At 46.8% G+C, this 22,817-nt stretch overlaps 1 protein-coding gene across 1 annotated transcript in view; it reads left to right on the plus strand.

Annotated features, from left to right (window-relative positions):
- The window catches only part of ESAM (endothelial cell adhesion molecule), a 421,636-nt gene that overhangs the window by 295,752 nt on the left and 103,067 nt on the right, over positions 1-22,817 (plus strand). Inside the window, exon 3 of the mRNA XM_069614535.1 lies at positions 6,373-6,583. Coding sequence (XP_069470636.1) covers positions 6,373-6,583 — 211 coding nt within the window. The remainder of the gene's footprint in view (positions 1-6,372; positions 6,584-22,817) is intronic.

The following is a 22,817-nucleotide window of genomic DNA, read 5'->3' on the forward strand; positions in this document are numbered from 1 at the left end:
GAGAGAAGAGTGAGAGAGAGGAGAAGGTGAGTGAGGGTAGTAGTTAGGGTGAGAGGGAGTAGGTGTTGGGAGAGAGTAAGCATAGTAGAGAGGGGTGTAGAGCTGGAATGCGGGTAGAAGGATGCAAGAGGGGTGACAATAGTGAGAATTACTGTATTGGGAGAGTGAGAAGGGCACTATATTCCTGGAAGTGTGAGAGGGGCACATAGCCCTTAGTATGGGGTGAGGAGAGGGGTGTAGTGAGAGGTGAGAAGAGGGGTGTAGCAAGAAGTGAGTGGAGAATAGTAGTAGTGCAGAGAGGTCAGAGTAGTAGTGCAGAAGTAGTAGTAGTGCAGAGAGTATTAGTAGTGTGGAGAGGGGAGGAGAATAGGGGTGTGTAGAGGGGATAATACTAGGGGTGCAGAGAAATGTATTGTGAGAGTAAGATCAGCAGGTGGAGGTAATAAGCCAAGAGAGAGAGAGAGGAACATCGGAGGTGTAGAGAAGAGTTAGAAAGGGTAACAGGAGATGGTGGGTGGTGTAGGAGGGAGAAGAATGAGAGCAGATCATGGAGAACAATAGAGAGACATAGGGAGAGGATCATCTGAGTCGGGGAAGGATAAGACCCAGTGGGGCATGATTGTCTGGAAGGCACAAACCCCAATGTTGTTCTGTCATTTGGGGAACATAGAGCAGGGATGACCTAGATTGTTCCTAGAGGGAGTTTAGATGGATAAGGCAGTTGCCTTTAGACATCACATCCAGATAGAAAAGACTTTATACAGTGGGGGTTACTGTTCCTAAGATACCATCTTGGTGTTGAAGGACACATGGGCTAGGGAGGGAATAGCCGACACTATGCAAGAGCAAGATAGGCAAGCCCCACCACCTGTTTCCAGCCTGCAGCTTTACATTGAACAATCTGCCTATCGCTACATTGAAAATCTGCCCTTTCTTATGTTGAAAAATCTACACATCCTCACCTTAAGCTGCTTTAAAAAAAATAATTACAAACCAATACCCTTGAATTTTCCTCCGAGTTGTTAAGGCAATCTGAGACAGCAGTTAGATGAGCTGAGGGGAGTTTCAAGAGTATGTGTTTTATTTCTAGCCATAAAGGCTACTTTGGGTGGGACGAAGAGACACAAATATGTCAAGCAATGTCCATTTACAAGATCATCTAATACCAAATATCCACACTCATCTATAGGATGAGAAAACTCTCTAGTATCTATTTGTGTTGCAAAAAATGATCCCCACACTACTCTCCCTTTCCAGAGAAGGACAGTAAAGTCCCAACCCATTGGTTATCGAATTTCCATATGAATGTGTTTCTTGTAGTAATGCTTAAGATACATTATTTTTTTTAAGTTGAGATCTTACTCCTTGTCCACTTGACTGGGTGGCGGAACCCCTAACTGTACACGAAACTACCTAGGTATTCCTTGTAATGTATTTTGTAAGCTACATATGCCCACTTCCATACAAAGTATTTCAAAATTTGGTATTTTGTACTTAAGTAATAGACAACAAGTAATTCCTTTGGATACATCCACAAGAGTGATGACAAGGAAAGAAATAGGAAATAGAGGAAGGTAATTGAATGAACGGCACATACGAAATGGGTATAAGGCACAGAGTCAGACAAACAACGGTACTAACCTTAAGCATGGTCTCAAAGAGCCAGACAGCTGGTCTCTGAGCCTGGAAATCTCATCAAAAAATGTTGTTTATAATTTCACAGAACACAAAGGATATCCCACTTTGCATCTGTTTCCCAATGTCTGCAAATAAAAGATATGAGCAAAAAAGAGAGAGACAATAATGTTGCAAATATTTGCAGTTGTAACACAAATTATACAAATAATAATCATATTGCCATATTGCATCAGAAGCAAGTTGAACAAAAATACAATTTATCACAAAAGATACATTTACAAGTATACAATCAATATGGTACATGAATACAAAACATACTTTACAATTCTGAACATATAGTAAACCAATACAAATGTTGAACTGATGAAAAAACAATTAACCGGATAGTACTGTGTTTACAACATAAGAAATGCAAGAAGTACCAATCAATGTATCTCGAGTAATTCTAAACTGTTAACAATGGAGTATCTAGGTTATTCATTGTAATCTATCTTTTTAAATTAGTATCTGAGCACCTTTCAATCTGTGTTATACCTGTACCCTACAGGTTTCTTTTCTATCATGCTAGAATTGCTGGACACTCAATTTGTGCTTCTGTCCTACCATGTGATAATTATCAGGACATTTTTCTGGCATAGTCACTGTCAAGGCTATTGGGTTGTCATTGTTGTGTTGACCCTTACTTCCATTCTTCAATCTGTGAATACCAAAACATCATTTTAATGTTAAATAATATTAGTGAGCTGATCAACTTCCTTCTGTATGTACAGGTAGTCTACAACTTCACATACAAGAGGTAATTTTACCTCTATCTCTGTATGCAGGGATTGCAACATTTTTAACATGAATTCCTTAGTTTCATTCTTAAAGGAAATGTCTTCCCATGATTTTGTGAAAGACATAAGTGAAAGCTGATATAACACAGATAAAATAATAATCAACCTTATATAAAATCAAATTCTGTAGAGAAAAACACCCTGATGATCAATGTGCTGTGTTCCTTTTTGCATCAGGATGTTTAGTTCTTTAACAAATTAAATGATGCCCAGCAGCTTTGATTGCAACGGTTCAAGAAAGGTATGAGAGGTTGAAAACAAATCACTTCCTAACTGTACATGGCATCTTTAATTACTGCCTCTAATACAATGGAACTGATGTGGAATATTGCCTTACTTCAAGGAACGATATAAAATGTTTCTGCGATTAATTGTGAGTTGTGTTCACTTTTGCTTTAGCAAACAATGTCTGCCACATTCATGGACCTTCATGAAACATCAGTTTTTGCCAGATGGTACCTGGCAGCAAACTATTTCAAACATATTTTGGATATGCATTTATACAAATTAATTTTGAATCCAGACTATTCAAAGTCTGACTGACTGGGAGACAATAATAGACCCAGTGTTAAAGTCTCTTTTTCAGTGCCAGTCAATAGTGGATCAAATAAATTGATTGATGTATTGCAATTTACAGCTTTTGACATGAAGGTTTTTTTGTTAGTTCTTGTCATGAACTCCCTGAAGACATGCTCCACCGCTATTCAGTTCTGCGTTTTCTTCACCATCTTCAAATGGGATTCCCTCTCCCAACAACATAAACCACATTCCTCCCAAAAAAGTTTGCAACATTTCTACAGGGAAACATTTTGTTTAGTGTCAAATGGTTCAAATATCTGATACACTATTTTTTGCCCATGCTCGCAGACCAGATCTTGATAATCAAATCATTTAGAAAAAGTATAAATGTATCTTCAGTCATATACTTATGGTCTCAAAAAATGTTTAATTGCTTCCTAGCGCATTTATTTCTATCTAAAACCAGTACGTTCTTTTTGAATCCCACACTCATTTCAGTAGCACCATAACATGCGAGACTGCACACCTATTTAACATCGCCCATGTGAAAGGTGTTTTGTTAATCCCACTTTGCAGCACTTTCTTAACATATTCTAGGACTGAAGTTTGCTCATATATAGAGCACAAAAAGACACAAGTTCATTTATCAAATAAGCATGTTCTGTTTTAAACTTTTTATACTTCACATCTCCATTGTTCACCAATATTTTCAACAAGTTCATAGACAACCAATGCACAGTTTCTTCTCAGACTTCTTATTATTCGGAAAGATCCTGCGAATTTGTTGGCAATGTGAGAATAATTATTCAGTGAAGTTGTTTCCCAGCATTTAGACGGGTTTTTTTTGTACCGTTTCAATGATTTATACAATATGTATTTTAATTATGTAGATGTTTTGCAGAATTTCTGTTACTCTCATTCCTTTTCCCTGATGTGATGTTCTTCCACTAAATATTTGTACAAAATCAATTGATGACAAGTAATGGATATTTTACAATTGTACATTCTGTAAAATTTATTACCCAGGTGTCTATTGTGATGCTAGTCAGAGGTTAGATTATCAGGCATCTAAAAAGTAATTTGAGGAGTAAAATGATACATTCGTAGCGACTCATTGCAAAGATTTTGAATAGGGGTGTCATTAACCTAGCAAAACCTAGGTGATTGGGGCAACAAGAAACATTGAGGTCGACTCTCTGGCCAATTCTAGCTGGGAAGTGATATACTTGGAGAAACCTACCAGACTATCCAGAAAATTAAAAATCCTACAGAATCCTATGGAAGACTCGTGTTAGATTACCAAGATGTCCCATCCCATGAAAGTCTTCAGGTGAGCCAACAAGAACCATAATATTGCCATATTGAGTAATCCTACTTACCTTTTCCCTGCTCAAATGCCATGGAAGAATTATACGGTTATACTTGCTCTGTGGCTTACACTGGCATAAATCATGGCCAACCTGTGTAGGTTTTTGTACCCTAAAGAGTGCATGTGGAAATGAAAAAGCAACATATTCTATTCATTTATGACACAGTGTGGCACATTTCCCAAACAAGTGTATCCCTTTTACTAGGTTTCATCCCTTCTTCCCTGGGGAGCCACCACCTTTTAGGCTGGGGAGGTGAGCCCTCTCAGAAAACCCCTCCAAAGGGGTTTGGCAAAGTGGGACCTCACTGGGAGTGACTCCTCTCAAGGGGATAAGAACTCCCATTCCGATGGGGGAACTCCCTGTACTAAAGGTATTATCTGCATGCATGGGAATCAGAGAAACTGATGTGACATTCAGCTGTGGGACTCAAAACAATATTGAAATGCCATTGGAGGTTTGGCTCAAGACAATGCTGGTCTCCACATGGGCTTGATAGCTGAGCATAAGCATCAAGTCCCTTTTTGGGCACAGAGTGAGAATAAAGGTGCGATCACCCTTGAATGGAGCAGAAGTCATACGCAGATGGGCGCATCCGACATGAGCACATCATTATGGAGGACGTGGTGTACTGGTGCCCAAGAAACATTGCTGAATACTCGAGGAGGGAACGAGTCTTCCGTTTGCAATGCGAGATCTGATGAGCCAGACATGAAGGTCAGAAAGCCACAGAAAATGCCACCACTAGCGAGGAGACGCCACCTCACTGGAGCAAACCCTACAAAATAGAAGGTACCCTAGTTGCTCATAGTGGAGAGGGGAAGGGAGACCAGAGAGCGAAAGGGGAAGTAGGGAGGATTACCCTAAACCAAAACCAGGGGAATAAAGGCCAGGAGAGAGAGAACCATGTAACATAAAGGGTTACAGGAACCCAAGAAACCTAAACATTGTAATCAGTCAAACGATTTACAGAAACTCATGATAACCAAGAGAAGCAGACGAAAAGAGGGGTTACCAATACTCTGAGGAGATAAGTGAGTCACTGGAACAGAGAAACCCAAGGGAACCAGAGGTGCCCAATAAACCAAGTGAAGGACAGGTTTAAGGGAGGCACAGAGGCACTCAAGACATGAACCAAGTGAGGAGAATCCAACCCAAGTGGTGGAGAGGGATCAGGGAAATATCCCTTCACTTAAGGCAACTTGGATATTTGGTCTTTTCAGACTCTTCAGACTTTATTTTGTAAACTTGAGAAACCTTTGGAACTTTGACAGAAGGTCAAGAACTGTTAAACCAGGGAGAACTGATTTCTATGGATAATCCTTAGGACCAGAACCGGGAGAGATTCCCTGGATAACAGAGAGAGATCAGCGTGAACAACTCTGAAGGCAGGGCACACTGCTTAGTTTTTCTTTTATATTTTTTGTATGTGGTAGTGCCAATTTAGAGGATAGGCTTGGACAGAGGCATTTTCTTTTAACCCTTTGACAACATGTCGTCTGGTCTGAGTGCTTCTTCTGGCTTGCCACAGCAGTTCAAGGGGCTATAATGTTCGGCCCACTCCAATTAACTGGAATACCATACATTTCAGCTGATCATAATCCGGGAACATTCCAACTTGCTGATCGATCAAATGCTTATACATCATTAATTGATTAAATCTTTGGCCAGTTGGGTTGGTGTAAGAATTGCGACCAGTCTGAAAAGTTGATGGTGGCAAGGAGGGGTCGAAATGCATATTCCTTTCCGCATGCAGAATGGTGGATGAGGTGCATTTTTCCCCAAACTCCTGATCTGCACAATTTCAAATGCTCACTGTATATAAAGTTTTCTTTTTAATGAGATCAATAATTGTTCAAAATTGGTTGGGCAATAATTATGGCATCATTTACCGGTTGTAAGATTCTCTTCTCTAATTTCAAATGATTGTACTTAATTAGAAATATCAAAATTGCACACAAGCAACCACCAATATCAACCTCTGTTTAAAGCATTGTTTTATCTTTTCACAGATTTTGAAATACATGAATGGCATACCACAGCCAGATGAATCGCCGTTTAAGAATCGCATTGGGTTTCTGTACAATCGGCCGGAAAAAAATATCTCCATTTACATCAACAATTCACAGGAGGCAGACTCCGGTCAATATACATGCAACGTTAATATAAACGAAGATTTTGACGTAGGAGACAATATCGGAGTAGTCAACGTCACTGTGCTGGGTAAAGTATATAATTTATATTATTTGTACATATGTAGAAAAATAAAATGAATGAATAGGACTGAAAATGACATTTGCTAACAATGTTAGTCTCTCTATCCGCCACATTTAAATACATGTTACATATGAGGATGGACATCAACACAATGTGGGCCTCATTACGAGGTTGGAGGTAGCCATGGCGCTATTAGCGCCATGGCTGGCTCCAAACTCGTTCCGACTCCGCCCTGGTGAATGGAGCAATTACCGGTCCATTCCAAGGTTGGCGGGACCAGTAATTCCCCATTCACCAGGGCCATTCCCCATTCCCATTTGAGCCCCATAGGCAAATTGCGGTACCGTTATTACCTCTAGAGTCCCTTTGCAGGTCCCGTCCTTAATGCCTGAAAAAAACAGGCATTAAGGAAGGACCCGCATAGGGAACTCGTAGTAGGGCGGTAAGGGATTACTGGCAGCGGTGCCCTTACCGGTGCCGGTAATCCCTCACCGCCCACCTCGCAATGAGGCCCAATGTGTTCAAAATATTTACCTCATTGGTGGACATAAAATGTTGATAACACTTCTACTGTTTTTTCCTGCCAAGTCAATATATGAACACTCTGGATTCATTTTAACTTGTGTCTTTCATTTTTTATGTGCCTATACAGAAATTCAGGATTATTTTGACGTATCCATTTCTTTTCACATTGAGCAATTTGTTACAAACTTTAATTCCTCTCATATATATGTATATATTACATTGTATGCCCCATATCACTACTGTTTACCGATATTTTCTTACCAGGTATTTTTAAAGTGTAAGGTCTATTAGTACCCCAGAGACATGCGCAGCATTTGTTACGCCGAACGTGATTGGTTGAGGCAGGGGCCATACCTGCAAATCAATGCCGTATTCCATCGTGCTGGCTCACTCTCTGTGTATTACGCAGTTTCATCTGCAGTTTGCGTTTGTCCGTCGCAGCGTCATTCCGGCTGTCTCTCTGTCACAGGATCCTTAAATCAGCAGTATTCCCTTGCGGAGCACGTATCCACAGCTGATTATCTCCCTTTTTGAACAAAAAGGCAAGTATGTCCTCCACAGCTGATTATCTCCCTTTTTGAACAACAAGGCAAGTATGTCCATAAACAGCGTGTTTCCACCAGATGATGAAGGCCAACTGAAATGTAATGTTCTCGGCCCACATACTGTAGAGGAGTGGCTTCAACTCAGTGACAACGACACTGAAGAGGGACAACAGAGAGAAATAACCTAGTCCCTTCCCTGTTTCAACTACTGTGTCATCTCCACCCTGTAGACATGCTACTGTGGGCACCAGAGATCTGAACACAATTGAACCCCGCAAATCTGAAGCAAATACACAGCTAGCCACAAAATGGGCAATAGATACTCTCAAATGTTGACTTTCCCATACATCCCCTAGCTGCTCTTGTGCGCCAATTTTATGCGCACCGCCACAGGATCGGAATACCAACCCCAAAGTTTAATTGCGCTACGTGCTGGAATCAATCGGCATGTAAATAATCCCCCATTTATCCAAAATGTAAAAATAATGCACAATCAGGAATTTCTAAGCGCAAACAATGGGCCTCATTACACGGAAGGCGGTGAGCCATGGCGCTAATAGCGCCATGGCTCATGCCGGTAAAATACCGGCACCGCCTTGGCGGAAAGGGGATTTACCGCCCCATTCCAAGGTTGGAGGGGAGGTAAATCCCCCTTCCGCCATTCCCCTTCCCCATTCCCATTTCTGCCCCATAGGGCTCTATGGGAATGGGGAAGGCGCTAATTACGGCACCGCAATTTTGCGGTGCCGTAATTAGCTCCGAGGTTCCTTAGCGGGTTGGTTTTTAACGCCTGCAAAAAGCAGGTGTTAAAGCACCAACCCGCTAAGGGACCTCGTAGTAAGGCGGTAATGGTTTACGGTCACCGTTACCATTAACGGTGGCCGTTAACCATTACCGCCTTCCGTGTAATGAAGCCCAATGTCTTTGTGGGTATTATCAAGCGTCTTCGCCGGGCTGGAAAAGATACTTCTGCCCACAAAATGTCTATTTCACCTACAGATCTACATCAATTACGCAGCTGTGATGTTTTTTGCCTCGAAGCTCCAGATACACTGCAGTTTAAAGTGTGGTTTGACATCCAAATCCACTTTGCACGGTGCGTTCGCGAAGGACTGCGTCAATTACCACCAAATATGTTTACTGTCATTGTAGATGAAAACGGCCACATATTTGCCAGCCTAACGTTCAATGAGGTCACAAAAAAACATCATCCACTACTCGAACGACATCGCAGTAACTTTCGTGGCCGCATGTATGCAATTCCTGATCCCCCCGACTGCCCTGTGCATTCATTGCTGCAATACATATCCTGCCTTCCAACAGATGCCCCGCGTTTCTTCGTCGCTCCCGCAACCTCACCAAGGAGGAACTTTGTACAGAACAAACATGGTACACCAAAAAACATTTGGAAAGAACACACTCGGGTCATTTATGGTTAAGATTAGTAGATCTGCTCATTTGCAAAATCACTACACCAATTATTCCATCCGTGCGACAGCAGTGCAACTTCCGTCCAACGCCGGGCTTGAAACACGACAGATTATGTCTGTGACTGGACATCGCAACCCGTCTTCCATTGAAAGTTATTGGAAACCCCAATCTGCTGAGAAACTGAAGTGGTCACCATCCTCCATCACGGGTGAAGCAATATAACCTCCTCTCCATCACCATCAACAAGTACCTCCACAAACGTCTTTCCTCCACTATCAAACTGCATTCCCTATTGTGCTGTCACCTCGTCTGTCACCTTCCAAAACCCTGTATGTTCCTCTAATTCCTTCCCCCAATTTTCTAATTGTACTTTTGAGGGAAATGTACTATTCAACACCAAATAACAACACCCGTGTTTGATTTCATCAAATTTGATGCTATAGCTTGATATATCACTCCTTTGCGTATGTACAATTGAATGCCACAAATTACTTTGTCTCAGTTTTTCATCGTATTTGATGTTATTTCTTGTTAAAGCCCTCCTTTTGGGATGCGAAATTCAATGGACAGCGACACTTTTCCTACTTTGTGTGCATTAGATTTGTCAAATTCAACACCAATCAACACTTTTTCTTGTTTTTTTGTAGCAGATTTGCTATCATGAATTGGTAAAGCTGTTTTCTCTAGTTGCAATTCATTGCCAAGTAATATAATTTTGCATCAAATTTAATGTTATGAGCTGAGAAAACTCTCTTTTCTGTATGTTTAATGCAATCCCCTGCAATACTGTTCCTTATATTATGCATCCAATTTAATGCTATTGCCCGATAAAGCTGTCTTTTCTGTGGGTCAATGCAATGCCATGGGATATTTTTCCTAGTTCTTTGCCTACAATTGAATGTATGGCTTCAAAAAAGTTCTCTTTTCTCTTTTTCATTATTTTCGAGCTGGAAGCCAGACATGTTATCTCCTGTTATGCTGTTCCTGATGTTTACAAATTAAACTAATTTTCAAAACCCCAAATGGTGTAGTATGTCTTTTCTGCACTTCCAGCTTGAATGAGGGGAACTTCTGTTGGGTTGCATTAATGCACAATCATGAAGTATTGTGCATAAATGTATGTCAGGTACTTTTCTGCACAATACCTCATGATTGCCAAACCATATTTTCTGCATTATTCATTGTGTGGAAAAGTCCATTGTCAAAGCAAATCCTTTTCCTCCTACCAAAATGGCCGCCCGCCGTCCCGTCTCACTGACCACATGAAAGCATGCATGCCTCCACTTCCCCGAACTGCGCGGTTCAACTTCCACATGCAGCTCCGATGTCACGCGTAACGCCTAAAGAAAGGGTAAAATACAAAAAAAGACTACATATTGTTTTTAATATTCTGGACGTTAGTCTGGAATACTAATAGCAATATGCCTCTCGCGGCGGGGGCATTACTGGCTCATGGTAATGCCCCATGAGCCGGTAACTATGGGCCCCTGGGCATTACCTGAGCCGGTAATGCCCCCGCCGCTCGGGGCATATTGCTTTATTATTTGCATGGCCCATTCACATTGATAGCTGTTTGCGTGGAGTTCGGTCTACAGGATCCTGCACCATTCTGATGAGAATTCCTGTACAGAGCTTGGTATAACACTTAAAGTTTGTTCCATCTCTTATCCCTGTATCTTGCAAGACGCCACCGGCGTCTCTGCCCCTATATCATTATTATGTGGGCCAAGAGACTTTAGTCACTCTAGAGTCTGTCTGTGTTTTACACCAGGAAGAAGATGGTGGCATCGATTTGAGGGCGAGTTGATGGATTTCAGGCTCATCACGAAGGCTCCCCGAGTTAAACTGCCATTTAGAGAATCGGATGTTGAACAAGCGTTCTGCAATGTGCGAAATTCACAAACTATCCCATCTGTGGTAATTGTAATTTTCACTGATTACACTTCAAACCGACCTGATTCACAAACGAAAACGTATCACAAGGTGCAAGCCACTCGAATACCATTTTGGCATGGGAGGTGAAAGGTGAAAAAAGTATTTACGCATTTTTACCTGAAAATGGCGCCAAACCTTTTGACAAAAAATTATTTTAAAGCACTGTGAGTGACTTTCTTTTTCCAAGAAATAATCAGGATACTTGATGAGTGTGTGTGTGTGTAGGTGTGCCCCTCGTCTGCATTGCCCGGCCATTGCTAGCCCTCCACACATCCCCATTTTGCATACACTAACAGAGTGTTAATGAAGGCACACCAGCCTCCTGCTCCTTCTGCTAATATGCACATTTGTCATTGCAGCACAGACGTTTGGAGGCCTGGATAGTGGGGCCTGGAGTTAATGTAGTAGTCCCCCAGCCTAAGGCGAGCCCGCAGAGTTCAGGAGATTTGTTCTGCCGCATGCCAAATGCGCAGGAGCGACCGAGGGTGCGCAATCCAATCAAGAGGTGTTTGGGGGAGTGAGGTTCTCTCCCCTTTAACATTTTTTAAATTATGGGTTAAAATGGTGCATTTTACAGTGCACTCTGTTATAAATTAGGTAAAAAGCCACACAGTTTATAATCGGCTGTGTAGGGTAAGGCATGATAAAAGCCAGCTAGATGCACAGGGCCCGATTCATGGACTTTTTTGCACGGTTCAGAGTGACTTTGCACTGCTGAAACGTGACTTTGCGCTGCTGACACAAACCCTGATTCACGGAACTGTGCAAAGTGTATTTTTGCAGTGCAAAGTCAGCACATTGACATTTTTGCAGTATAAAATGACTTTGCACGGACAGCAAAAATATATTATTAAAATATAGGATAATATATAACACTGTTACAAAATAAGCATATAACGTTAGCAGCTGAGCAGGTACATATCAATAATACACCTTATCCCAGACAGCAGTAAAGTCGGAGATCCAAATATATCGGAGAAAGAAGAATGCTGGGGGGATAGGCAGACCAAGTTCAACTCAAATTAGGCCCCATCACAATCCTGGTGAAATCCTATGGATTTCGCAAATCCACATAAAATACAGACTTCTCCATAAGCTCTAGAGGGCCTATCCCCCGGCTGACAAAACATGGCTTGGAACAGAGCCTTCCATACCTTTAGATTTATAGTAGGCTCTCTAAGACCTCTTTACAATGCCCTGTACCATTCCACTGATTTGGTCATAGACCATTTTGCCATGTCACCCATCCATGACATGGCAATCCTCTTTTAGCTAATATACAAGCTAAGTACATAAACTTCACAATGTGCTTAACCTTTTCAGGGTGGGGGTAAATGCCAAGCAAACACTCAGAAGGAGTCCAACTATATCTACTTAAACCAATCTCCTCCATTGATTGTCTTATCTGCTGCCAAAAGGTCTTAACCGTCCGGCATTCCCAAAACATATGTAAGAAATCTGTGGGTTCACTACCATACCACGGCCAATTTGGGGATGCTTGTTTATTACATTTTACAAGTATGTTTAGTATCATGTATGTTCTGTAGAGTACATTTAGCTGTATCAGCTTAATCCATGATACCCTATTAATGGTTACAGATATTAGATTTTGGTATATCCCGGACACTGTCTTCCAGCCATCCTCCAAATCATTGAAAAGGGACAGCATATTATTATGCTTGGGTTCTTCAGGCCACTCTGACCAGCCTCACCATGCTGTTTTGGTAAGCCTTATATAAGTTAGATATTGCCCTTTGTGTATCCCATATTCATCAACTATTTCTGAGAATTCTCTAAACACTCGATCCTTAAAAATATCCTCCCACGTGGTAAGACTCAGCTCTTCCCATTTCCTAAAGATTCCAACATGATGCAAATCTAGGCGCACAGTCGCAGACAGGGGGATATGCGTCGAGTGGGCTTTTCTGGAGTGAAGAATCTTCAATAATCTGCTCCATATTTCCCACCCTAGACTCACAAAGTAGGGTCTATCTAGAAAGCTTCCATCAGAAATCCAAAGAGCCTCCTTGAGCACTTCCAGCTGTATTGCTTCATCCATCATACTGTCGCCCAGCGTCACACCATCCACAAGCCACCATGCCAAGTACTGCGATCGTTAAGCCAAATAATTGAGCTTGAACCATGGCAGTTGCACCCCGCCCCCGTCTTCGTATCTTAAGCGCAACACTGCCAACACAACTCGATGGGCTTCATTACGAGTATGGAGGTAGTCATGCTACCTCATACCGCCTACCGGGTCCGGGTTCTCGGTATGGGGACTTACCGGGTCATTCCAACCTTGGAGGACCCGGTAAGTCCCCATTCTATAACCATTCCCCATTCTCATTTGAGCCCCCATAGGGCTCAATGGGAATGGGAAAGGAGATAATAATGGGCCCGCAAATAGCGGGTCCGTTATTAGCTCCCTGATCCTTTAGCGGCTCCCGCTAAGGGCGCCTGGTAAAACCAGCTAAAGGACCTCGTAATGCAGTGGTAAGGGGTTAACAGCAACGCAGGTCCCTAAATGTGTTATGTGTGTGCATACACCGAGCCCGGTGCCAGATGCTTACACCCAAGTATCTAAATGAGTGAACTTCCCATTTGAGGCCAACCATTGGTAGGTCGTCAATATCACAGGTATGCAACTCCACTATTGGGAAAAGACAAAACTTTTCTCTACTAAAGGAGATCCCCAAGAGTCCAGCAAAGTTATCTAGTACCTGAAGCATCAGAGGAAGATTATATATTGGTTCCTGAATGTATAGAAGACAATCATCCACAAAGTAAGTATATAACTAATGGTTGTAATGCCCGATAAACAGCATTGGTGACAAGGGACATCCCTGTCTGGTGCCTCTCTGAATAATCCATTTAGAGGAGATATGTCTACCTGTACCAACTATAGCCACAGGCTCAGAATAAATTAACTTCACCCATGTACAAAATCCATCACCAATGCCAAATTTGTTAAGGGCTGTGTACATTCAATGCCAGTAGATGAAGTCGAAGGCTTTTATAGCTTCAACAGAGGCAACCACATATCTAGCATTAGGTGTCTGTGTCCTGTCACGGACATATTAGAGCCTATGTAAATTAATAGAGGTATTCCATCAAGTAAAAAATCCAGTCTGATCCTGATGTATTATGGAGGCAATAACCTGTTTATGCCATCCCACCACGAGCATGGTATGGATCTTAATGTCCTGTTTCAACATTGATAGAGGTATGTAGGAGTTGCATAAAAACTGTCAGGGTAATTCATAGAATTTCGCAGAAAAGTGTCGCAAGCGGCTGGCGCAGAGTGTCCGCGTGCGATTGACTGCGCCAGGCACGTGCGCTAAAACCGATTTCCGCGCACAGCGTATTCATGGATTTCATGCTCCCAAACCAGCCGTGGCGCAGAGTATCGCAGCGACCCTGCAGCAGCGCCAGTAACGCCCCCAAGAACGCCCTCGCGCAAGGAAAAGCCATCAAAATCGCTAAATCATCGCAAAGGGCTGCGCTAACCTTGGACCAGTTTACAGGGCTGCCAAACAAGGAACGCAAAGCGGGTAACGTGCATATCAGGGGTACGCGTGAAGTTATACACGCGATTAGCCAGGGTACGTGTATTACAGGGGTACGCGTGAAGTTTAACACGCGATTGGCCAGGGTACGAGTATTACAGGGGTACGCGTGAAGTTATACACGCGATTAGCCAGGGTACGTGTATTACAGGGGTACGCGGGAAGTTTAACACGCGATTGGCCAGGGTACGTGTATTACAGGGGTACGCGGGAAGTTTAACACGCGATTAGCCAGGGTACGTGTATTACAGGGGTACACGGGAAGTTTAACACGCGATTGGCCAGGGTACGTGTATTACAGGGGTATGCGGGAAGTTTAACACGCGATTAGCCAGGGTACGTGTATTACAGGGGTACGCGGGAAGTTTAACACGCGATTGGCCAGGGTACGTGTATTACAGGGGTATTCGGGAAGTTTAACACGCGATTGGCCAGGGTACGCGTATTACAGGGGTACGCGGGAAGTTTAACACGCGATTAGCCAGGGTAAGTGTATTACAGGGGTACGCGGGAAGTTTAACACGCGATTAGCCAGGGTACGTGTATTACAGGGGTACGCGGGAAGTTTAACACGCGATTGGCCAGGGTACGTGTATTACAGGGGTATGCGGGAAGTTTAACACGCGATTGGCCAGGGTACGTGTATTACAGGGGTATGCGGGAAGTTTAACACGTGATTGGCCAGGGTACGTGTATTACAGGGGTGCGTGGGAATCATCACACGCGATTAGGCTGGGTGGGTCCTCACAGGTGTTCCCTGTACACCCTCCACGGCCCCTGCAGGCAGCCTACAAAACAGGGGACTACCCTGCACACCTGCTCACGTCCCCCTGCACCCCCACCCCCCAGCAGTGCAGGGGCAGCCTCCACCAGGCCCCCACTCATGTCTCCCACCACCCCCACCCTCCCGCCACCAGGGGCAGCCTCCACCAGGCCCCCACTCATGTCCCCCTGCACCCCCACCCCCCAGCAGTGCATGGGCACCCTCCACCAGGCCCCCACCCATGTCTCCCACCACCCCCACCCCCCCCCCCGCCACCAGGGGCACTCTCCACCAAGCCCCCACCCATGTCTCCCACCACCCCCACCAGTGCAGGGGCACCCTCCACCAGGCCCCCACCCATGTCTCCCAACACCCCCACCCACCAGCACTGTGGGGCACGTGGCCAGCAGGCAGTCAGGCAGCAGCAGATGGCAGGTGGGAGCGTGCTCAGGGCTCTGGGGGGCAGTAATTTGGCCTCCTGGCCAGGAGCGTGGTCTCTCGTGTGTGAACGCGTGGACAGCCTGATAGGGAGTGAAATCCCACACGTCAGCAAAGGCCCTTAGCGCGTAAACCCGTCAACAGCATATGCGCGCCTATAGTCACCTGCACGTGCAGGAAATTGTTGCGTGACACGTCCCAGTGTCAAAGCGTGTGATTGGTGAAAATGGATCTACACGCAGAAGTGACAAAGCGTGTGATTGGTGAAAATGGATCTACACGCAGAAGTGACAAAGCGTGTGATTGGTGAAAATGGATCTACACGCAGGAGTGACAAAGCGTGTGATTGGTGAACGTACACGCCGCGTAAGTGACGCTGTACGTGTGGGCCTGTATATAAGGTACATGTAGAACACCATTTCCTTGTACGTGCTTTTCGTGGAGAGCGAGTGGGTGAATTCTGTACTTCTTGTCGTTTCACACGCGATTTACTTCACGGCGTTTCCAGTTCGTATTCCCTGTTACCTCTGACAGCTTTTTCTCTTTTTTCTCTTTTACTGGTTTACCTGGGCCTGTTCCCTCAAACAGTGTGCCCTTCTACTGTTGTCCTGTCTTCTCAGACAGCGTACACATCTTCTTTTGGCGGGGGTTTAGCCAGCCAAACGCGCTCATTCTTCACGCTCTTTTACCTGGCAGACGGTGAGTCACGCAAGTATCCAACTTCTGTGCTTGCCCCGTGTGTAGCCTACCCCTTCAGAGGTCATTCTAGGCTGCGTGTGACACGCATACGTTCATTCTTGTGTTACTGGGTGCCACAGCGTAGTGCAGGTTTTTCTTTCTGCACACGTGGTCTAGGAGGGGTTGCGTGCACGTCATCTCCCTTTTTTGGGCCTCCTGTGCGTTGCGTGACCCGTCATCTTTCCCCAGGGGTTACAATCAGCCGTGCTAGAGCACTAGGGTACAATTACCATCTGGTACCCAACCCCTTTGACCCCAATTGCCCAGGACAATTGTCTACAGCCACTCCCATACGCACATTAATATCAGTGCCATGGCTGGGAGGCGAGGATTCCGTAAGGGTGGCAAAGGTGGAAGAGCCACAAGTGGTGGCCGTGGTGGATCCGGTAGGGGACGTGGTCGTAACTTGCAGGGTGAGCCTGTCCCCCCATGTGTGGAGGACCAGTCAAGGGCACCCATCATCCCCCCCCCCCTCCCGTTGAGGCTGAAGTGGCTGACACCATCCATGCTCAGCCCTTGTTGGACCAGCCCATTGTGGCACCAGACCTGGCTGACTCCATGGCTGACTTCCAGGTCAGCAGGGCTACAACACGTGCGCTGGTGCACGTTGATGCCATGATGCCACGTGGATCTGGGGCAGCAAGGTCATCTGCTGCACCAAGGAGGCAGGGCGGAGTGGCTGCAGGGGCAGCTGCGGCTCCATCCACCCCAGCCCTCACACACCCAGCCAGGACAGTGTCGGTCCTAGTCCATGCTGCTGACATTCCCCCTGACACCATCACACTAGAGCCAATGCCTGCACCAACTCCCATGCTGAGTGTGCAATCCCACACTCCTGATACAGAGTCCACCAGGGCTCCTGCCCCTAGTGTCCAGAGCGGTGCAGGACACTCAGGATCACCACCACCTTCCAAGCGGAAGAGGAAGAGTGCTCGTCCGGCACAGGCTGATGCCCCAGACACGGCTACACAGTCCGGCCCGTCCAGGAAGCCCAGCTTCACGGATGACGAACTGAATGCACTTGTCGAGTATGTGTCCGGACATGACAACGAGATGGTCATTGTTGCAGGATCCAAGACCACACCTGCACAACGCCAGGCACACTGGCAGACCGTTGCGGACATCGTAAGTGCCCTTGGAATCGTGAGGCGCACAGCCAATGATTGCTATAAGCGCTGGAATGACCTAAAGCGCAGGGCAAAGAGTAAGCTGGCCTCAAGTCATGCCGCAACTCTAGTGACTGGAGGTGGGTCTCCAGTAGTAGACATGGAACTCACTCCACATGAGTCAGTCGCTGGGACCTACGTCACGGAGGAACAGATCCAAGGCGTGGGAGATCTGGCTGATTACGAGGCATTGTCCGGTGAGTGCACATGCATGTGTGTGTCATCCATGTGCATGGTGTGTGTGTGAGGGCTTCTGTTTGGGTGCCAGGTGAGAGTGTGTGCGCCTCAGTCGTATGGGTCAGCCATGTGCTTCATGCAATACTTCCTGCGCAGCTGCATTTGGCCATAGCAGTATCCCTTCTGCCAACAGTAGACATCTAGCACAACTGCACGCCAGTTGCCCTTGAAGTGTCACCTTGACACAGCATATTTGCTTATTTTTCACTGTTCATTCAGTCAGTTTGTTTGTATTCCACCACTTTCACTAGGCATGTCGCTGTCCACTAGTCACATGTCTGACATGGGTATGGTAAAGTGGAGTGACTTTGTTACCTGGATATCATTTGTACACACATGTCCCTGTGCAATTTGACCATTTCAGACTGGCAGCTCCAGGTGAAAAATCTGACCTGTTAGAATCAGAAAAGCTATTACATGCGGGAACTGGACTGAATGAATAGGTGCTGCCCTCCTCTCCATCTTCACTCAATAGCAATGGTACATGCCATCTGTGTGATGGCATGTGTGTTTCACCTGCCAATCACAGGCCAATGTGTGATGCCACTGCCAGGCAGCATGCAGAAAATGTGTTCATCTTCCATCTTGGTGTCATCAGTGTGTGCCATTTGCCTGCACTTCATACGCAGTGAGGGTGCATGCATGGGAGGGTTTTAGTCATGTGGGACATGTGTCAATCAAGTACTGGTTCTCTTGCTTCTCAGCCCTCAATGTGTGCCATGGTGCTAATGCCTGTTTCCATTACTTTGTTTTCATGTCTTTGCAGGGGAAGACGCACCTGATACTGCTGGGGTTGTGGAGATGGTGCAGACCCAGGAGGTGTCCCAGGGCCGACCAACCACCAGTGAGGGACGTGGTGTGGTGGTGGGGGAGAACCCACAAGTGCTGCAGGTCGTGCTCTCAAGGGGTGTCTCTGGCTGCACCTCCCCCGAGCTGTACTCAGGTGTTGATTCGGATGAGACCTACGTGCCGTCGCAGGTGAGTGTTCCAGGGAGGGATTCTGTTCTGTCTCACCCACCTGCACCAGGGTCAGTACCCTCCATGGGGATGTCAGTGTTGGCAGCTACGCCTTCGGTGGTTACGGATGCAGGGTCACACTCCGCGACATCTGATCCTGTTCCTGGGCCAGCAGATCAGAGGGGGAATGCAGTCCTGCAGCCTCAGGCAGTGCCGGCACAGCAAGGCGCAGTTCGCCTTGCCCCAGACAGGTGTGGTGCCCGCCGACGTGGTGGCCGTACGCCACCCGGCAATACCGCATGGGAGAAATCCATTTACGGTATGGCTACCCAACAGGCTGCATCATCCGAGATGATGGCTCAGGCCATGGATAGGGTGGCCACTTCCATTGTCCCCCCAGAAAGGCTGATGGAGCGACTAGAGCAGGCAACCGACTCCATCTGCCAGTCACACAGGGAGGACATGTTGGGGTCCAACAGGGACAGGCGGGCGGCACTGGCGACTCTGCAGGAGGCCATCTCCATTGAGTCCCAGGGCCACAGGGAAGCCCTGAGGCAGGAGCTCCTACACCTCAGGACGACTCTTGTTGAGCTTGAGGCTTCAACACACCAAAGGACAGAACAGCAGCTGGAGCGTCTCACCCGTACGCTCTCAGCTGAGATGCAGGCAACGAGGGCGGAGGTCCGGGCATCCCGTGAGTTGTTGCATGGGGACCTCCGCACACTCATCCTCCAGAACCAGACCTACCACACCCGCATGCTTGCAGCCATGGAGGAGCAGACTAGGGCCTTGCGTGGGCTGCCTCCCATAGTGCAACCACCTCCGGATGCAGCTGCACAGGGTGATAATAGCGACAGCAGTGATACTCCCACAATAGGGTAGCCGTGTGGGCCATGAGCCCATGGAGGTGTTTTATCTTCCCAGGATCCACACAGGTGGGTTCTGGTGTGCATCCTGTCCTCGGACCTCCTGGGTGGCCTCCCCAACCCCCCCGGGCCCATCAATGGCCATTTTTGATTGTTTCTTATTTTTATTTTTATTTTGATTTCTTTTATTCCCAATTTTTTTGGGACGATCTGTTGGCTTCGATCTGTTGGCTTCGATGTGTTGGCTTCGATGTGTTGGCTTCGATCTGTTGGCTTCGATGTGTTGGCTTCGATCTGTTGGCTTCGATCTGTTGGCTTCCGTGGTTCCTGTGGGCATACGCTGCATTGTGGCTGGGCACATGCAGGCTTGTAATGTATTTGGTTCAGATGCTTGGGTTTGAGTCACACACACCCCTCCTGCTTCCCGTTTCCATGGGCTTGCAAAGGGTGTGCCCAAGTGACAGTGAATTACACAGTGACGTTGGACTCCCATGAGCTGTGTGGCCAGTCTGTAGTCAATACTGTGTATACATTCATAGTGCATATTGCTGTTGTGTTGTACACTGCATGTTGCATTGATGTGTAACTCTTCTTCTGTGTCTACCTCCCAATTTGCAGGTCCCTTCCTCAAGTCCACACAAGGACCTCTAGTCTGGCGATGGGGACCATGTTGGCAGCAGTGCACCTACAACTCTACATGGCGCCAACACTGCACAGTTGGTAGTGGTGGGAGTGCAGGCATTTCCAGGTGGTGAGACTACTAATATGTAACATTTTTGATGTCATGTTAATGGTACTACGTGCTCAAGTATGTTGTTGGTCCGGCATTGCTGTGAGCATTTCAGGTGTTGCAGGTTTCTAATAGTGCCACTGTACATAGTGAGAGTGATGTCATGTTGTGGGGATTACTTTGTTTACCTGCAATTAGCATGACATGGCACGGTGTGTCGTGTGGCAGTGCTGGGGTTGGGTTGGCTGACATGGCACTGTCCTCTTGTTGCATTTTGCAAGTGGGTATTCATTTTAGCTGCTTCAATGTGTAACTTCACAAAACTGCATTGGTGGTGTCTGTGTGGGTAGGGATGCACACATTGTGACACTTCCAGGTGAACAATCTCAGGCTGACATGGAATTCCCGGTTCATTCTCCAGACATTCAGGATCAGTGTCAGGTTGAGTCATCATTGATTGTCAGATGGAATGTGCCAGGGCAGTGTGCACTCCACAGGGGTGTGATTTCTATGTGAAGTAATTAGCCACTAGCTGTGTACGGGCTGCCTCCCCCCGTGCCCTTTCCCCTCCCATGTGCAGCGGCTGTGCATGTGGTTGGGGATGTGGGGCCACCACCATGTCCACGGCCAGGCCCCGGCATGTTGCAACGTTGTGCAGGACACATGCTGCCACTATGATCCTGCACACTACTGGGGGAGCGTATAACAGCTGCCCGCCAGAACGGTCAAGGGAGCGAAAGCGTGACTTTAGCACTCCAAATGTGCGCTCCACTATGCCCCTGGTTGTAATGTGGGCTGTGTTAAATCTTACCTGGGGTGGCGTGGTGGGGTTCCGAATTGGCGTCATCATGTGGGGGCTGAGAGGGTAGGCACTGTCCCCTGTGGAGGTGGGGATTGGTATCATTGGTGAGGTTGTGACCTTGCTCAGTATCCAACATGCATGCATGTGCAGTGGCATACATACTCACCAAGCAGCCATGTATCGCCATGCCGCCCAGCTTCTAGGTCCCGGCTTAGGGTGGACATTCGGTAAATGAAGCTGTCGTGGGTGGAGCCGGGATAGTTGGCATATACTGAGGTGATGATTCCCTTGGCATTACATGCTACCTGCACGTTGATGGAATGCCAGTGCTTGCGGTTCCTATAGATGTGCTCAGATGCCCTGGGGGGACGTAGAGCCACATGGGTGCAGTCGATGGCACCTAGCACTTTGGGGAATCGTGCCACTGCGTAAAAATCCAGGGCGGCAGCATGCCTTTCTGCAGGTGTTCTGGGCAGGTATATGTGCCTGCGGACTGATGTGCGTGCAGTCATGATGTTCAAGACCTGGTGTAGGCAGCGTGACTGGGTGGCCTGTGACACCCCACCCACTATGGCACTTGTCCGCTGAAATGATCCAGTGGCTAAGAAGTGCAGTACATTGAGGACCTTCTCCAGGGGGCTGAGTGCTTGGGAGCACAGGGTGGGTGATGTGAGGTCATCCTCCCACTCACTCACCAGGTCCAGTATGATGTGTGGTGGAAACCTGTACCTCCCATACACCTGGTCATCAGGCATCCCGAAAAGGCTGGTTCTGGGTGTGAATATTCTGGCCCTGACTATCCTCCTCCTCCTCCTTTGGTAGCCCACTGCCACTGCTGCTAGGAACGGTATGTTCATCCTGGCGTCTGAGCTTGTTATTGTTAAAGTCCGCAATTTATGCTTAGCGCGTGTTCTAGGCGAGCGTGTAACCCGCGCACCCCTGGAATCCAGTTCCCAGTCCAATAGCGTGTGGAAATTCACACGCACCACGGGATACAGCGTGTGACCCGCGCACCCCTGGAATCCAGTTCCCAGTCCAATAGCGTGTGGAAATTCACACGCACCACGGGATACAGCGTGTGACCCGCGCACCCCTGGAATCCAGTTCCCAGTCCAATAGCGTGCGGAAATTCACACGCACCACGGGATACAGCGTGTGACCCGCGCACCCCTGGAATCCAGTTCCCAGTCCAATAGCGTGTGGAAATTCACACGCACCACGGGATACAGCGTGTGACCCGCGCACCCCTGGAATCCAGTTCCCAGTCCAATAGCGTGCGGAAATTCACACGCACCAGGTGATACAGGTTCGCTGACGTACTTGCGTGTGTAAGTGGCCGCGCACCCATTAAATACACGTACATAGGCCAATCGCGTGTACGCACACTTTTGTCCAATTACACGCGATGACACTCTGACGTGCAGTATCTCCACGTGTGTCCCGTCATCACGTGCTGAGTGGGGAACACCCGTGCGGGTCACGTCACAGACGCGCTTACGCGCTGAGGAACTCTGGTCCAATAGAATCGCGTATGCGTGCTG

Source organism: Ambystoma mexicanum, chromosome 9, assembly GCF_040938575.1.
Source record: "Ambystoma mexicanum isolate Mex_15411 chromosome 9, UKY_AmexF1_1, whole genome shotgun sequence".
NCBI classification, from domain to species: domain Eukaryota; kingdom Metazoa; phylum Chordata; class Amphibia; order Caudata; family Ambystomatidae; genus Ambystoma; species Ambystoma mexicanum.